We start from the raw sequence: 18,421 nt of genomic DNA, 5'->3' as shown, positions 1-18,421 counted from the left end.
CTCCTCTGCAGCTCCCCGGCTCTCGCCGTTCTCACTACAGCCAGACAGGGGTGGTTGTCCCTCCGTTCTCCTCGGGATCTCACAAGGTAGATCTGGGAACGGCAATTTCTGTCCCTTTGAGGCTCTGGGCCTCTCCCTTCTCTCTCCGTTACTTTCATTCATTCAGTAGTATTTATCGAGCGCCTACGATATGCAGCGCACGGTACCAAGCGCTTGGAACGGGCAATTCGGCAACAGATAGAGACAATCCCTGCCCGTCGACGGGCTCACGGTCTAATCGGGGGAGACGGACGGACAAAAACGAGACAACTTAATGGCAGTACATAGAATGAAGGGGAGGGACACCTCATTAACCAAATTAATTGAGTGGAGGGCAAGGCAGCCTCTGATCCCGGCCTCCGGACTCCCTCTCCTGAGCAGCAGGTAAGCCAAGGCAAGCGGCGCCCGGATCAGCGACGGCAGAGCGGGGAGGGTAACGGTGACACCCACAGGGGATGGGACAAGTCCCATCCCAGCCGGAGGCGTCACGCCCGGGTCACCACATTCTGACCCCAGCCAGGATGACAGGAGCCTCTTCAAGGGGAACCCAGAGTGTGTCTGTACATCCCTGCTCTCTTGACCACCTCGAGCGAAGAGCGGCCGCCCGCGGTCAACCGTGGTCTTTTATCCCCAGTCAGTGTGGGTTATTCAGCCCTCTCCCTTCTGCGTCGGTCATCCGGCATTCGCCCCACCTTCGGCCCCGTAGCACTTAGGCACATAACTGTCAATTACACATCGTGAATTATTTACTTAGATTCATATCTGTCTCCCCCTCCAGCTCGCCGTGGGTGGGGAAGGGGTGGCTCTGATGTACTGGACTCCCCCAAGCTCCCCAGTGTTCTTCACTCAGTAAGCGCTCAGTTAAGAGCATTGATCGATCGATTATGGATGAAGCCAAGTGTTAATTAACGAAAGGTTAATTATCTCTTAAGGAAGACCATGGGAGGACCTCAAAGGCCAATTTTAATTTGACGGATGAGCGGCGTTCTCCTAATGGGAAGGTGCTTTAACCCTTTGGAAGTGGGTGAAATCATCCCTCACTTGAAGTCAACTGCTTTTTCCCGGGGGATCATGTGGAACTAGGGTAAGGTCGCCCGTCCTCGGCCTGGCCACGCTGACTCCCACGGCTTCACCGCCCCCCCTCCGTCCTTCCAACCTAGTGCAAGCGGTGACAGGTCGGCCTTCGGCTGCAGTTGGGTCCTGGCTGGGGGCTCGGTCACCGATCTCCCTATTTGCGGCGGCAAAATGTCAATCTCGGCAGATCACCCTCCTCTGCAGAAGTCTGTCTTGGTCCCTGCTACTACTGATAGTGTGAGATTACGACTCCTGACCACAGAACTTCAAGGCTTTCTGTTATTGAATCTGTTCTGCCTCCCTCCTGCCCTCTTTTCCAACTACCCCTCAAGTCAAACACTTGGCTTCACCCAAGCAAACAGTTTCGCTGTCTCCCGCGCGTCTTTTTCCCATGCAATTCACCCCTCCTGGAATGTCTCCGATCACTCCGTTTTCCTTTCTCCTTCAAAGCCCTGGTGACCCACCTCTTACATAAAGCCTTTCCAGGCTATTTGAAATGTCCCTACCCCTCCTCCCTCCAAAAAAAACACACATACACAATATACAACCACCCTTATCCCCGCATTATCACCCCCCTCCGGGTTCACGCTATCTACTTCATCTATTTGATCTTTCATTAAGAATTATAATAACGGCGGATTCGTTAAGCACTTACTATGCGCCAAGCACCTTACTGAACGCCAGGGTGGATACCAAACAACCTTGACAGGTCTGAAAACATTATTACGTGTGTAGCATCTATAGATTAAATACACTTTGCATTTTGTGTCTATTTTTCTTTTTTTCATTTTCCCCGTAAAAGTGCGGTCTCTTCAAGGGCAGGAACCACGATTGATTCTTCTAATGTACAGTGTTAGTCCAGTATTCTGAGTCAAACGGCTCAATAAACGTTATTATTGACGGCGGTCCGGATCTGTAGTCTAAGAAGAAGAAATATTTATCCCTTCTGGTTCCTAAGAGATCGTTCGTTTGCTCGTGGCGGACTAAGACCGCGAATGGGGAATAATGGGTCCACGACCCAGTTTAAAACATATTTTCTCTTGTCTACCTATTCGAGGTAAATTAGGAATTTCCGAGAAGTCTCGCCATTTGCCTGGTAAAGGTAATTTAGCTCAAGAATGCGGGCAATATTCTTTCCAGAGGAAACGCATTTTATTAACCTTAGGAAACATCAATATGACTAGGTTCGTACTTCAGTGTAAAACGAACTTCAGAATGCAACTCTACTTTGCTGTTTGTCTTGAATTATCTCCATAAAAATGGCACCAGATTCTGCTGGTCTCCTGAAAGAGACTGTCCCACCCCCTAAACAGCAAAAGTTTTGGAGAAGTGAGAAGAGAGATGAATCGGTGCCAATTCATCTACGTCCTTTTGTAAAATGGCATTTTAAAATTCCAATCTTATTAATTTAAAAAATTAATTAAAATTAAATTTAAAATTCTATTTCACACTTTGAAGGAAAAAGACACCCTACCAAGTTTAAACCCTGGCCGAGGGACTTTGTCGGGTCTTTTTAAAAAAAATTTCCAGTAGCTCCAGTAAGAAAATCACCTTCCAACCTAAGAAATATTGTCGGCATGTGTGTATGTGTCTTTGTCTATGGGTATCGACGCCGTGTCAGTTAGGTTGCTTTAAAAGAGCTGCGACATGCCTTCAGGAGAATGTGTCGCTTTAAGTTTGTTTTGGGTTTTTTTTTCCCCACACACGTGGACCGCACTATATTTACCAAAGGCTTTAGAGCCTAAATATTCCAGGCATTTAAAGGGTGACTTAACAGCCGTGAAAATATGCCCAGTATCTCACCGGAAAGTCACAGAGGCTTTATTAAGAGAAAACTAGGTTGGGGTTCAAACCCACTTAATCACGTATTCCTAGAACGTTCTCCGACTCGGCCAACTCACAGTAGAGCGGTAACTTCCCCCAGAAGCTTCTCCAAGGTATCCCAATCTATAAAGTCTGCCCTCTATCCCAAATGGACTCCGATTTCCCACATCAAAGTCCATCACTCATCCGTCCAGGCCGTTTTTTTTCAAAAGGCAGGAGACGGGGGAAGGAATCCCTCTCCAAGAGAGCCCCTCCACAAAGTCAGGAGACCCCCCCCCCCCGCAACCCGGACGATAAAGTCGCCCAGCTTGGCGGCAAGAGCCCGGGCTTGGGAGTCCGGGGATGTGGGTTCTAATCCCTGTTCCACCGCTCATCCGCGGCGTGACTTTGGACGAGTCACTTCATTTAGAGAAGCAGTGTGGTTTACCGGCCCTGCCACTTGCCAGCTGTGTGACTGTGGGCAAGTTGCTTCACTTCTCTGTGCCTCAGTGACCTCATCTGGAAAATGGGGATGAAGACTGTGAGCCTGACGTGGGACAACCTGATCACCTCGTATCCCCCCGGTGCTTAGAACAGTGCTTTGCACATAGTAAGCACTTAACAAATGCCACCATTATTATTACCATTAGTGGAAAGGACCCGGGCTTGGGAGTCGGAGGTCTTAAGCCGGGCTCTGCCGCTCATCAGCTGTGTGACTTTGGGCGAGTCGCTTCACTTCTCTGGGCCTCAGTTACCTCATCTGTAAACTGGGGATCAGGACTGTGAGCCCCACATGGGAGACCCTGATTTCCTTGTATCTCCCCCAGAGCTTAGAACAGTGCTTGGCACATAGTAAGCGCTTAACAGATACCACCGTCTTTTTTTTTTTTTGCCTGGGCCTCAGTTACCTCACCTGTAAAATGGGGATTAAAAGCGTCAGCCCCATGGGGGACCAACCCGGTTACCCTACATCTACTCCAGCACTCAGAACAGTGCTTGGCGTATGGTAAGTGCTTAACGGATACCCTCATCACCATTACTATTATTATTAATATTAATATGATGATGACGATGATGACAAGATGATGATGTGAAGCAGCCTGGCTCAGTGGCAAGAGCCCAGGCTTGGGAGCCAGAGGTCGCGGGTTCTCATCCCGGCTCCGCCGCCCGTCAGCCGTGCGACCTCGGGCAAGGTGCCTGACTTCTCTGGGCCTCAGTGCCCTCATCTGGAAAATGGGGATGAAGACTGTGAGCCCCCCGTGGGCCAACCTGATTCTACCCCTGCGCTTGGAAGAGTGCTCGGCACATGGTAAGTGCTTAACCAATACCAACATCATGATGATGACGATGATGATTATGGTGTTGGTGACAGCTGGGAAGGCAGAGCCCATCTCTCCCTCTCGCGCCGGCCCAGGAGGCGGCGACGGTCCCGGGAATCGGGGGCCTTTTGGAGCGGGAACGGGACGAAAGGATCCTCTCCCAGGGGCAGTCCCAGATTGGCATCGACGGCATCACCGGGAGATGCCCGCGCCAAACTCCTCCACTCTCCATCTCGGAGAGTTTGCCCCGACAAACATCTCACCGTCCCCCTCTCGCAGGCCCAAGGATGGAAAAGAAAATGGAATAAAGAGAAGGGGGTGGTGTCGGGGGGAGGATTAATCTCATCTAAAATCCCCTCCCTTTGAGCCCCCCATCTTTTTCTGCCAGGATACCCTGCCCCACAGGTCCCCTTAGACTGGGAGCCCATTGTTGGGCAGGGGCCGTCTCCATCCTTCCAAGGGTTCAACACAGCGCCCTGAGCCCAGTGAGGGCTTGGCTCAGTGGAAAGACCCCGGGCTTAGGAGTCAGAAGTCACGGGTTCTAATCCCAGCTCCGCCACCTGTCAGCTGTGTGACTTTGGGCAAGTCACTCAACTTCTCGGTGCCTCAGTTCCCTCCTCTGTAAAATGGGGCTTAAGATCGCGAGCCTGACGTGGGACAGCCTGATCACCCTGTATCTCCCCCAGCGCTCAGAACAGCGCTCGGCACACAGTAACCGCTTAACAAATACCACCATTATTATTATCCTTCAGACTGTGAGCCCGTCGTTGGGCAGGGATTGTCTCTATCTGTTGCCGAAGTGTACATTCCAAGCGCTTAGTACAGTGCTCCGCACATAGTAAGCGCTCAATAGATACTATTGAATGAATATATGGGACTGAATGAAGCGCTTAGTACAGTGCTCTGCACCTAGTCAGCGCTCAATAAACGCTATCGAGTCAATGAAGGAGAGGGTCGAACTTGGCTCAGGACCCCGGCACGGGTCTGGACCAATTGGGTGAAACGTTGGTGGGTGGGTGGGGTCTGGGGAAAATAAAAGAGGAAGGGTTCAGCTTGGTTCAGTGGAAAGAGCCCGAGCTGGGGAGTCAGAGGTCATGGGTTCAAATCCCGGCTCCGCCGCTTGGCAGCGGGGTGACGTTGGGCAAGTCACTGCTCGGTGCCTCAGTTCCCTCCTCTGGAAAACGGGGACGAAGACTGTGAGCCCCATGTGGGAAACCGGATGACCTCTTATCCACCCCCCAGCGCTTAGGACAGTGCTGCGCACAGAGTGAGCACTTAACAAATAGCATCATGATGATGATGAGAAGCAGCGTGGCTCAGTGGTCATGGGTTCGAATTCCGGCTCGGCCACTTAATAATAATAATACTGTTGGTATTTGTTAAGCGCTTACTATGTGCAGAGCACTGTTCTAAGCGCTGGAGTAGCTACAGGGTCATCAGGTTTTCCCACGTGAGGCTCACACTCTTAATCCCCATTTTGCAGATGAGGGAACTGAAGCCCAGAGAAGTGAAGTGACTTGCCCCCAGTCACCCAGCTGCCAAGTGGCAGAGCCGGGATTCGAACCCATGGCCAGAGACGTATCCCCCGCCCCAGGGCTCAGGACAGTGCTGTGCACAGAGTGAGCGCTTAACAAATACCATCACGATGATGACGATGAGAAGCAGCGCGGCTCAGTGGAAAGAGCCCGGGCCGGGGAGTCAGAGGTCATGGGTTCGAATCCCGCCTCTGGGGGCGAGTCCCTTCACCTCTCTGCGCCTCGGTTCCCTCCTCTGGAAAATCGGGAGCGTCACCCGATGAGCCCGGATCTCCCCCAGCGCTCTGCACAGAGTGAGCGCTTAAGGGATACCAAGGCGATGACGGCGGCGGCGGTGTCGGACGCCACCCCGGGGTCGGGGGACGGGGAGAGGGGGGGATGAAGCGGACGCCCCCGGTCCCGTCCCGGCCCGGCCCGGCCCGGCCCGTCCCGGCCCGTCCCGGCCCGGCCCGTCCCGTCCCGTCCCGTCCCGTCCCGTCCCGGCCCGTCCCGTCCCGTCCCGTCCCGGCCCGGCCCGGCCGGTCCCGTCCCGTCCCGTCCCGCTAGGTACCTCCTCTCCCCGTGGAAGACGTAGGAGCTGCGAAAGAAGCCGAGGAGCTCGTTCTCGATGGGCGCCCGGTAGACGATCTTGAGGTTGTAATTGCGGCGGGGCTCCAGGGTCCGGTTGAGGGCCACCACCAGCACCTGGCTCCGGGGCTGGACGAAGTGTCCGGCCACGGGCACCGCCCCCGCCCGCCGGTCCTCGGCCACCTGGACGCGCTCCACGGCCACCCGCGAGGCGTGCAGCACGATGTGGCGGGTGGCGCTCCGGCAGGCCACCTCCACGTTCACCTCCCCGGAGAAGGTGAAGTTGTCCATGAAGACGGCCAGCATCAGGTTGTAGTGGAGGGGCTTCAGGTGGGCGGGCAGGCGGCCCCGGGGCCAGGGCGGCGGGGCCGCCGGGCCGGTCGGGGCCACCGGGCCGGTGGGCGGCAGCGGGACGGTCGGGGGCACCGGGGCCCGGCTGGCGCTGGGCACCGGCCGGGCGGGGCAGCCCTCGGAGCGCAGGCCGAGCAGCACGCTCAGCGCAGTGAGCAGCAGCAGCGCCGGCACGGCCAGGGCCAGGGCCAGCAGCAGGCGGCGGGCGGCGGGCCCGGGCCGCTCGGGGGTGCGGCCGGGAGCCTCCATCCTCCCGTCCTCCTTCCTCCTCCTCTCGTCGTCGTCGTCGTCGTCGTCGTCGTCGCCCTCTTGCTGCCCCCGCTCTCCGTCCGGAGCCATCACGCCCCCTCCCCCGGCCCCTCCCCCGCCCCCCCGGGGTCGGGCGGAGGAGGGCCGGGCTCCCCCGGGCCGGACCCCAAGCTCTAGGGGCCGCCCCCCATGCCGCCCCGCGGGACCGGCTGCTCGGCACGCTCCTCTCCCGCTCCTCTGGCTGCTCCTGCCTCCCCGCGGGGAGCCGCTCCTCGGAGCTCGGCGCCCCGGCCGGCCCTGCCCCCGCCCCCGCCCCCGCCCCCGCCCCCGCCCCTGCCCCCTCCCGTGGCCCGCCTCGCCGCACCCCCCTTCCCTACCCTACGTCTCCCGTGTCCTGCCCTGCCCTGCCCTGTCCCGCCTTTCCCTCGCTTGCCTACTGACTCGCTCTGCTCTCTTTCCTCCGTTCTTCCCGTGTCCTGCCCTCACCCGCCCCGCCCCTCTGGATCCTCTCCTGCCCTGCCCTGCCCTGCCCTGCCCTGCCCTGCCCTGCCCTGCCCTGCCCTGGCCTGGCCTGTCGTGTCCTGTCCTGCCCTGCCCTGCCGTGCCCTGCGCTGCCCTGGCCTGCCCTGGCCTGCCCTGCCCTGCCCTACTCTGTCTTGTCCTGTCCTGCCCCGCTCTGTCCTGCCCCGCTCTGTCTTGTCCTGTCCTGACCCGCTCTGTCCTGCCCTGTCGTGTCCTGCCTTGTCGGGTCCTGTCTTGTCCTGCCCTGTCCCCTCTTGACCTCCTCTGCCCTGTCCTGTCCTGACCTCCTCTGCCCTGTCCTGTCCTGTCCTGTCCTGACCTCCTCTGCCCTGCCCTGCCTTGCCCAGTCCTGCCTCGCCCAGCCCAGCGCAGCCCCGTCCTGTCCTGCCCGCTGCGTTCTGCGGTCCTCACTGTCTCTGTGTCTCTCCTTTCTCTCTCTCGGGAACTCTCTCTCCCCCTCCCCGCCCGGCCTCTCTCTCCGTCTCTGTCTCTCTCTCCGTGTCTCTGTCGGTCTGCGCGCCCTCCGTGTCTCCGGCGGGGGCGGGGGCGGAGCGGGCCTTAGGACTTGGGGGTCCCCGAGATCTCTGGCGCCCCGGGACGAGCAGCCCAAGCTGCCGGGGCCGGGCGGGGGGGGGGGGGGACGGACGGACGGAGCGGCTGCCCCGGGGCTGCCGAGCTGCGGGGCCCGAGTCCTTGCCCCCCCTCCTCCTCCTCCCGCTCCTCCTCTTCCTCCTCCCGCTGCTCCTGCTGCTGCTGGGGCCGGTCCGGCCGGTCCTGCCGCTCCTGCTCACCCCCAACCCGCACCCCGGCCCCGGCCCGGCCCGGCCAGCGCTTCTGCCCTGCGGCTGCGGCTCTTCCCCACCGAGCCCGGCCCGCCCCAGGGGCTGACGAGTGTCCTGGGAGGCGCCCCCCGGCCCCGGACCCCCCCGACCCCGCCCGCCCGGGGACTACAGAGCCTCACCGGCAGCCCGCCTCGGCCGGGGGTAACGGGGGGGAGTCTTCTTTCTCTGTGTCTGTCTGTCTGTCTGTGTCTGCCTGTGTGTTTCTGCGTGTGTCTGTGTATGTCTCTGTCTGGGTGTGTGTCTGGGTGTGTGTCTGGGTGTGCCTCTGTGTGTGTGTGTCTGGGGGGGTCTGTCTCTGTGTGTCTGTGGGTGTCTGCGTGGGTGTTTCTGTGTGTTTGTGTCTGCGTGGGTGTTTCTGTGTGTGTCTGCGTGGGTGTCAGTGTGTGTGTGTCTGCGTGTGTGTCTGGGGGGGGAGGGGGGCCGCGCTCACGGGAGTGTGTGTGTGTGGGTGTAAGTGTGTGTACGGGCGTGTGAGTGTGTGTGTGTGTGTGTGTGCATTCAATGACTGAAACTCCGAGGACGACTAAGGGGGTGGGGGGGGGAGGGGTGGGGGAGAGATCAGAGAGAGACGGGGGCGGGGGCCGGGGGCAGGCGCCGGGCGACATTAGAGAGCCCTCCTCGGCCCGGGCACACGAGCCCCCCACGGACCCCCAAAGGAGGTCGCTCCGCCGCCTGCAAGCCCGGCGGTGCAAATGCCCACAGCCGGACTCGTCCCCCCGTCCCCTCCCCCGGTCCGTCCCCCTGCTCCTCATCCCCGCCCCCGGGTCGTTCCCCTGTTCCCCGTCCCCTCCCCCCGGTCCGTCCCCCCTTGTTCCTCATCCCCTCCAGTCCGTCCCCCTCCTCCTCATCCCCCCCTCCCCGGTCCGTCCCCCTGCTCCCCCCATCTGTCCCCTTGCTCCCCATCCCCCTGCTCCCTATTCCCCCCTCGCCCCGATCTGTCTCCCTGCTCCCCATCCCCTCCCCAGCCCGTCCCCTTATTCCTTATCATCCCGGTCTGTCCCCCTGCTCCCCATCCTCTTCCCCGGTCCGTCCCCCTGCTACCCCCCCACCCCTAATCTGTCCCCCTGTTCCCCGTCCCCTCCCCCCGGTCCGTCCCTTTGCTCCTCATCCCCTCCAGTCCGTCCCCCTCCTCCTCATCCCCCCTCCCCTGTCCGTCCCCCTGCTTCCCCCCATCTGTCCTCCTGCTCCCCATCCCCACCTCCAATCCGTCCCCCTGCTCCCCATCCCCTCCCCCAATCTGTCCCCCTGCTCCCCATCCCCTCCCCCTGCTCCCCACCCCCTCAGTCTGTACCCCTGCTCCCCATCCCCTTCCCAGCCCGTCCCCCTGCTCCTCATCCCCTCCCCTGGTCCATCCCCCTGCTCCCCATCCCGGACCCCGCGGCATCCCCTCCCAGCAAAGGCCCGGCTGGCCACCTTCCAACTCCGGCTCTCCCAACCCTGCCTGGGATTAGCTGGGAATGGAAAGGGAGCCTCCATGGGGGCACCGAGCGCCGTCCGCTCCCTGCTGGGATCATCCCTCTCGCCGACGGATATGCGAGAGATACTCGATCCGGATCGGTGGGATGGGAAGGGCATCGGGATCTCACTTCAACTACGGGTGTTTTATTTTTCCGGGTTGGAGAAGTAGCTAGGACCGAACGAACGCTCTTTAAGGTCGAGTTTTCAAAGGTCGAGGGTGGTGGGTGGGAGCCCTTATGGCGATGAAATTCAGACCAGAAAACCTGGGTTTTCCTCGGCCCGAATAGCGCCTTTGGGAGCTGGATCGGATGCCCCAGGGAATGGCTCGGTTGGTGACTTCCCTCTGCCTATATTACCAGCTGAACTTTTCTCATTTCTGCTATAGAAACTGTTAAAGTCTTCCGCACGTTAAACACTATTGTCTATGGAGAAATTAGAGTTTCAGCATGCACCGCGTAGAGATGGAGGGGAAGCACCGCGTAGAGATGGATCGCGGGGCGCGTCCGTCTCTGGGAGTTCAAGGACGAAGAGCTGAGGGTGTGTAGACGTTTCACCGAGACGGTTTTCAGAGAGCCGTGTGATCCAGGGCAAGGAGCCGCAGTCTCCACAAGACAGATCCCAGTTGACTCCGGAGCGGGAAATCATTCCTTTGAACCTCTTCTTCTTTCCTTTCCGATTTGCGAGACCTTTCCGGATAGCGGCCCTCGGGGAGATCCCCTTGCTGCTCAGCGGTGCTCTTCTGACCGCTTTAGGTCCAAGTACTAATTGCTCACCGAGAGTATTTACATGTCGAAGCGCTTCTCGGTGAGCCCCAGAGTGGTCGAAGGGAGGTGGTGAGGCGGTTGTCTGGGCGACAGGCGGGGCGACGGATCGTCCCGGCCCCACGGTACTTACGCGAATATTATTTTTTAGGCGCTACGATTTCCCCTCCCTGCGATTTATTTTAATGTCCGCCTCCCCCTCCGGCCTGTAAGTTCCTTGTGGGCAGGGACCGCGTCTACCGCTCTGTTGTCCTGCACTCTCTCAGGTTCTTAGTACGGTGAGCTGCGTAGAGTAAGCGCTCGGTATTTACTCTTGATGGACGGCTTCTTATATCCTATGATTTCCCCTATCCGCTTTTTATTTCAACATCTGCCTCCCCCTCTGGACTGCAAGTTCCTTGGGGCTGACTACTCTGTTGTGTCGCACTTTCCCGAGTGCTCGGTCCAGTGTTCTTCACCCACAGTAAGTGCTCAATAAATACCATTAATTCCGTGAGCAAATATGCCGGGATTGGTGGGGAGAGGAAGGGAGAAGAAAGAAACTGACTACTCTGTTGTTTCATACCTTCCCGAGTGCTTAATACAGTGCAAAAATCACACCTAGTAAGTGCTCAGTAAATACCATTAATTCAGCGAGCAAATCTGCCTGGCTTGGTTGGAAGGGGAAGGGAGGGAAAAAAATACCAGAAACCTAATGACGGTGACAGCCAGCATTTCCCCAGTTCCCAGAGGCCGGAATCCAATTGTGCCTTGCTGTTCCTTTCAGCATAATAATAATAATTCTGGTATTTGTTAGGTGCTTAAGCCAAGCACTGTTCTAAGCGCTGGGGTAGATACAAGGTAGTCAGATTGTCCCACGTGGGGCTCACAGTCTTCATCCCCATTTTACAGATGAGGGAATTGAGGCCCGGAGAAGTGAAGTGGATCTCCCCTTAGGGAATAGGTCAGTGCGGGACAGATAGGGACAGGGAAGCAGTGTGGCTCGGTGGATAGAGCACAGCCCGGGGCGTCAGAAGTTCCTGGGTTCTAATCCAGGCTCTGCCAGGTGTCTGCTGCGTGACCTTGGGCAGGTCAGGTCACTTCTCTGTGCCTCATTTACTTCATCCATAAAACGTGGATTAGGAGTATGAGCTCCATGGGGGACAGGGATGGTGTCCAACCCGATTAACTTCTTTCTATCCCGGTACTTAGAACAGTGCTTGGCCCAAAGTAAGTACTTAACAGGTACCATTTTCATTATTATCATTATTATTATTAGGTTTTGATTGGGGAGAACCTCCTGAGGTAGCCACCGAATCTGCTCCTGCCTGAAAAACAACCTCGCTGCATTCATAGAGCAAAATTTTCTCACCACTTAAACTTCTCCCCGGTAATCACGTTAACCTTTGAAAGCCCTTTTGCATGCCGCCCCCTCCTCCTCCCAAACACACACACTCCAAACACATACATATGTAGATGCACATGTACGGAACATATATAGCGTCCTTGATTTTCTAACCTACGGAAAGCGAGAGGCGATCCTTGCGTGGCGTGGTGGAAGAGACTGACGGGTAACCAACAGTCTATTCCTCGCTCTAAGCGGGATAATTCCCCGCTGCCTCTTGGTATTTCTGTTTCCCTAAATACTCCACTCAATGAGGACAGCTCGGCTCGAGAATGCCATTCCTTCGACTGGACTAGATACGGCAGCTCTCTCCCAGACGTCCACCGTCATATCGCGTCGCTCGATTCGCTAGGTTTTGAAAGCGTCTGTTCTGCCCTTTCTGCTCGCCGGTGACCTCTTTCAGTTCACGGGACTGCAGCTGCTTAGGTAACCTATTATCATCCGTTCTATTCGCATGTCCCATCCGACGAAGCTGGGTCACAATGAGCCGGTGACCTGGCCCTCTTTCGGAAACCTCGCTGAGGCTGAGATTCTCCCGCCCGTAGCTAATGCTGGTGAAACTACTCGGGACACTCAGTGTGTTTCTGAGGCCTCTCCACGTCTCACGGCCACAACCGATACTCAACAGGCATTGTGGGCGTTCAATTTGGCGCGAATCTTCATGCTCCAGTGTCACCCAATTCCAACCGCCAATCTCCGCCAAAAGGTGCCAGTCTTCTTAGCTCAGTGGAAAGAACCCGGGCTTGGGAGTCAGAGGTCATGGGTTTGAATCCTGGCTCTGCCACTTGTCAGCTGTGGGACTGTGGGCAAGTCACTTCACTTCTCTGGGCCTCAGTTACCTCAACTGGAAAATGGGGATTAACTGTGAGCCTCACGTGGGACAACCTGATTACCCTGTATTGACTCTTAGAACAGTGCTCTGCACATAGTAAGCACTTAACAAATACCAACGTTATTATTATTATTATTCAGCTTTCCGGTTTGTTGCCTACCTGGGCGTCCTTAGAAAGTTTACTGTTTAAGGAGCCAAATTCGGTGACAGTGAAAAGGTGTCTTTGTTGCTTAAGGCCTTCCAGGTACTGGATGTTTTCCATCTGAGATGCGCTGTTCTCCCAGTGGAACTCACTGGAGTTCCATGTTGAAATAAACCACTAAAAACTTCTCATTTATGACCAGGGAACATCTTTCACTGGAGATTTTCAAACGTGGGTACCCCTATCCCCAGGAGAAATTCCAAGGATCATCAGGCGTCCTGCCACTTTGTCGGATAACGAGGAAAGGCAACTGCAATTTAGAAACGTTATGACCTAGTAGCGAGAAGACAGAACTGACAGGCAGGAGACCTGGGTTCTAATCCCTAGTCCACCATTTACCTGCTGTGCGACCTTGGACAAGTCACTTCTTGTCTCCCTGTCAAGGTTTCCTCATCCGTAAAATGAGGATTACATTCCCGTTCTCTCTCTTCCTTAGACTCTGAGCTCCGTGTGGGGCAGGGACTATGTCTGATCTGATCCTATTTACTACAGTGAATTGAGAAGCAGCATGGCTCAGTGGAAAGAGCCCGGGCTTGGGAGCCAGAGGTCATGGGTTCGAATCCCGCCTCTACCGCTTGGCAGCTGTGTGACCGTGGGCCAGTCACTTCACTTCTCTGTGCCTCAGTGATCTCAAATGGAAAATGGGGATGAAGACTAAGAGCCCCACGTGGGACCACCTGATCACCTTGTATCCTCCCCAATGCTTAGAACAGTGCTTTGCAACAGCATTACAGTGCTGAGCACAGAGTAAATGCTAAACAAATACTCTTCTCCTTCTCCTCCTTTTTCTTCTCTTCATACTCTCCTCCACCTCTTCCTCTTCCTCCTCTTCCTATTTCTTCTTCTTCTCCTTCTTCTTCTTCTTAATAGAGAAGCAGCGTGGCTCAGTGGAAAGAGCCCGGGCTTTGGAGTCAGAGATCATGGGTTCAAATCCTGGCTTTGCCCTTTGTCAGCTGTATGACTGTGGGCAAGTCACTTAACTTCTCTGTGCCTCAGTTACCTCATCTGTAAAATGGGGATTAACTGTGAGCCTCACGTGGGACAACCTGATGACCCTGTATCTTCCCCAGCGCTTAGAACAGTGCTCTTCACATAGTAAGGGCTTAACAAATACCAATATTATCATTATTAATAATGTCCTCATCATCAGAAGCAAGCGAGAGAAGAAACTCAGGAGCTCCCAACCACAGAGGCCAAAGAGGTGACGGGAGGATATCCAAGTGGAGATGTCTTGAAGGCAGAAGGAAATGAGAGACTGCACAGAGAGAGAGAGAGAGAGAGAGAGAGAGAGAGAGATCAGGGCTGGAGATGTAGATAGGGGTATCTTCCACACAGCGGTGGTAGTCGAAGCCGTGTGAGCAGATGAGTTCTCCAAAGGATTGGGTTTAGAAGGACAGTAAAAGGGGACCCAGAACTGAACCTTGGAGGATGCCCACAGTTAGAGGGTGGGAGGCAGAACTCCTGTGTACCTTGGACAAGTCACTTAACTTCCCTGGGTCTCAATTGCCTCATCTGTTTAAAAAATATCAGTGGTATTTATTGAGCTCTTACCACGTGCAGAAAACTGTACTAAGCACTTGGGAGAGCACAGTGCAGTAGGAAGACACAGTTCCTCCCTTCGAATACCTTACGATCTAGTGGGATGGGGATAAGAGACCTCTGGAGTGTTCTGGGAGAGATGTGTCCATGGTGTAGCGGTGGCGCAGAGATGACTCGACAGAGTGAGACGGGAACGCGAACCCCATCTGTTCCTGTTCCTGCCCCAGAAACTGTTCCTGCCCCAGAAACTGAGTCGAATCTCATAATCTTGGAGTAACCCCAGTCTTAGTACAGTGCTTGGCACAGAGTAAGCACTCAACACACGCAACAGTTTTATTATTATTGTTATCATCAGGATAGCTGCCAGGCCAATCAGGAAGTATTCACACCTGGCAACCCTTCCTACCCCACAGGACTTGTGTATAAATGTACATACCTATAATTCTATTTATTTATATTAATGCCCATTTACTTGTTCTGATGTATATATATGTGTATATATCTAGGTTTCCACATATTTGTACTGATGCTATTGATGCCCTTTTACTTGTTTTGATGTCTGTCTCCCCCCATTAGACTGTGAGACCATTGTGGGTGGATATTGTCTCTATCACCGAATTGTACTTTCCAGGCGCTTAGTACAGAGCTCTGCACAAAATAAGTGCTCCATAAATAGGATTGAATGAATGAATAAATGAATGAATCTCACATCCCCAATTCCTGTCTACACAGTCTCTAGCCCTGGCCTTTCTATGGTATTTCTTAAGTTTGCGGGGGCGGGCAGATAGAGACGAGCTCATCAGGTTGGACACAAACCATGCCCCACATTAGGCTCACTCTCTTAATCCCCATTTTACTGATGAGGTAACTGAGGCACAGAGAAGTTAAGTGACTTGCTCAAAGCACATAATTTTCCCAAGGAAATAACGGAAAATTCACCGACACGTTCCCGAGATCCAAAGAATTGTTGAAAAAAAAAAAACCACATGCATTATATAAAGGTAGTGAGAACATGAAATAAGCACAGACTCCTGATCAAATAGCAATGCAAATATGTATGAGTAATGAAAGATTTTGAAAATAGAATTTTTTTGTAAGTTTATAATGAGGCGATGCTTAATTTTTAAAGTGTCATCTTTCAGATCCCATTTACCTTTTGCTAACAGACCTGCTCCTCTATATGTGAAGTAGCTGTCATTCTCTATTGCTAAATTGTTCTGGGCTTTGCTTACTCTCCTAAATCGAAGCACTTCAAAAGGAGGGGAAGGCCAAAGTAAATTTTGCCACATTTCTAGAAATGAGAGAGGACTGTGAGTAAGCTGGCATTAAAATTCAAGAGCAGGATTGACAAAGAGTCAATTTTAATAACAGGGGATGACTCTCCCCCTTGGAAACGAGAACTGGTTGAAGTCTTCCAAGTCAGTAGTCATAGACAAACTACTTAGCGAAATCATTAACGACTCTGTCTCGAGTCAACGGCAAACCAGGGGCTTTTGGAAACCCAGCCGTGTATTTAATGGCTGTATGTTGCCCGGCTCCTCTGACCACTTCAAGGCATTTAATAAAATCAGTCGAGCTCTTTCGTTCACATTAATTTTCTGGAATGATTGATGTCGCTCCCGATATCTACGTGGAATTGACATAGAGAAGCAGCGTGGCTCCGTGGAAAGAGCCCGGACTGGGGAGTTAGAGGTCATGGGTTCGAATCCCGGCTCTGCCACCTGTCAGCTGTGTGACTGTGGGCAAGTCACTTCGCTTCTCTGTGTCTCAGTTACCTCATCTGGAAATGGGGATTAAGACTGTGAGCCTCACGTGGGCCAACCTGATTACCCTGTATCTACCCCAGCGCTTAGAACAGTGCTCTGCACATAGTAAGAGGGAGGCCTCACTCCCTCTTCCCTCTTGAGGTGATTCATCCCTCCCGCCCCCGCCCCGGGCGACGACGTCCTTGTTCTCACCATGTTACCTTGCCTTAGCCGCCGCCTACGGCCGCCACCCACCCCGGACAACCTCAGGGCCCCCCCGCCGCCACAGGGTTATTTGGTCATGAGCTCTGGGACACTCTCGGCCGCTGGCCGCTTGACTTTGAGTCTGATCGGGTAGGGTCGGCTCGTCCCCCGACCCTGGTCATCGCCTGCTTATTAACACTATTGTAGTGTGCCTTACTGTAGCATGTTGCTATATTTGCGATCTCGCTTTTTATTGTTTATTGTCGTCAGATTTTGAATTTGATCAGGTCGCCCCTTAATCGAGTCTACCCCCGACCCTGGTCATCACCCCTTTTATTAACACGACGATATTGTATCATACTGTATCATGTTGCTATATTAGCACCACTGTACTGTATCATATTGTATCATGTTGCTATATTACCGATTTCGTTTATTACTGTTTATTGTCAGTGCTGCCACCCACCTCTCTGGCCTCGCCATGTCCCTCCTCCCCCCCTCCCCCCTCCCGCCCCTTCCTATCCTCCCCTTCCCCTTCCCCTTCCCCTCTCTCGCTCAGCTCTTTCCCGCTCTCTCCTCTGTCACCTCCCCCCCTCCTCTCTCCCGCCCTAGAACCCCACTTTACCAGCGCTACCCCTCTTCCCCCTCCCCCTACTCTTCCCCCCACCTAACCCCCTCTTCACCCCCTCCCCCCTTCTCTCTTCCCCACCCACGCCCCATCCCAGTCCTCTTGTCCCACCGCCACCCCTCATCCCCCTCTCCTCGTCCAGGGCCCCGCCACCTCCTTCCCATCCAAACCCTCCCCTCCCCCCGCCCCTCCCCCCCTCCTCCCCTTGCACCCACAGCTACTTTCAAGTGTGGCCTCTGGAACCCCCGCTCTGTTACAGGCAAGCTACCTTTCATCCATGACCTTTTCCTCTCCCGCTCTCTCCTCCTCCTCGCCCTTTCGGAAACGTGGCTCTCTCCCGAAGACACGGTCTCCGCCGCCGCTCTCTCCAGCGGAGGCCTCTCCTTCTCCCACTCCCCCAGACTCACCGGTAAGGGAGGAGGCGTCGGCTTCCTCCTCTCGCCTCGATGCCGCTTCCGCACTATCCCTCCTCCCCCCTCCCTCTCCTTCCCCTCCTTCGAAGCCCATATCATTCGCCTCTACCACCCACTCCAGTTACTTGTCGCCGTCATCTACCGCCCTCCCGGTCCCACCTCCGACTTCTTCAACCACCTTGACCCCTTTCTCACCTTCCTTCTCTCCTTCTCTCTGCCCACTCTGATCCTTGGAGACTTCAACATCCATACGGATGTACCCGACGACTCCTCTGCCGCCCGCCTGCTGTCCCTCCTCGACTCTGCCGACCTCCTCCTCCACCATACCGCGCCCACTCACCGACTCGGTCACACCCTCGATCTTGTCATCTCCTACCGCTGCACTATCTCCTCACTCACCAACTCTGAAATCCCTCTCTCGGACCATAACCTTCTCACCTGCCTCATCTCTCACACTCCCTCCCCCTGCAGATCTTCGCTACTGCCCCACAGAGACCTCCGCTCTCTCGATCCCATCCGTCTTTCCAATAGCATCTCGCCTCACCTTGCCGCCCTGTCCTCTCTTCCCACTCTCGACGATCAGGTCTCCGCTCTCAACTCCACCCTCACTACTCATCTCGACTCTCTCGCCCCCCTTTCCCTCCGCCGCTCTCGCGCCACTAACCCACAGCCCTGGATCACCTCCTCCGTCCGCCTCCTACGCTCCTATGCTCGAGCTGCTGAGCGCCGCTGGCGAAAGTCCAAGCACCAAGCCGACCTCACACACTTCAAATTTATCCTTTCCTGCCTTAACTCTGCCCTCTCCTCCGCCAGGCAAAGCTTCTTCTCCTCCCTCATCGACACCCATGCCCGTCACCCCCGCCGATTGTTCCGGACCTTTAACTCTCTCCTTAGGCCCCCTGTTCCTCCCCCTCCCCCATCTCTCACCCCTAATGATCTGGCCACCTATTTCCT

The 18,421-nt window shown here is 55.4% G+C and overlaps 1 protein-coding gene across 1 annotated transcript in view; it reads right to left on the bottom strand.

Moving 5' to 3' along the window:
- TRHDE (thyrotropin releasing hormone degrading enzyme) overlaps nucleotides 1-18,421 on the bottom strand; it is a 418,324-nt gene that overhangs the window by 393,260 nt on the left and 6,643 nt on the right. The window contains exons 2-5 of the mRNA XM_029079309.2: nucleotides 12,897-13,029; nucleotides 12,205-12,598; nucleotides 10,116-10,174; nucleotides 6,321-6,805 (exon numbers count right to left, since the gene is read on the bottom strand). Of these exons, the coding sequence (XP_028935142.2) occupies nucleotides 6,321-6,805; nucleotides 10,116-10,174; nucleotides 12,205-12,598; nucleotides 12,897-13,029 (1,071 nt within the window). The remainder of the gene's footprint in view (nucleotides 1-6,320; nucleotides 6,806-10,115; nucleotides 10,175-12,204; nucleotides 12,599-12,896; nucleotides 13,030-18,421) is intronic.

Source organism: Ornithorhynchus anatinus, chromosome 14 (assembly GCF_004115215.2).
Source record: "Ornithorhynchus anatinus isolate Pmale09 chromosome 14, mOrnAna1.pri.v4, whole genome shotgun sequence".
Classification (NCBI taxonomy): Eukaryota; Metazoa; Chordata; class Mammalia; order Monotremata; family Ornithorhynchidae; genus Ornithorhynchus; species Ornithorhynchus anatinus.
Note: the sequence above shows the minus strand (reverse complement) of the source record. Positions and strands in the feature narration are given on the sequence as shown.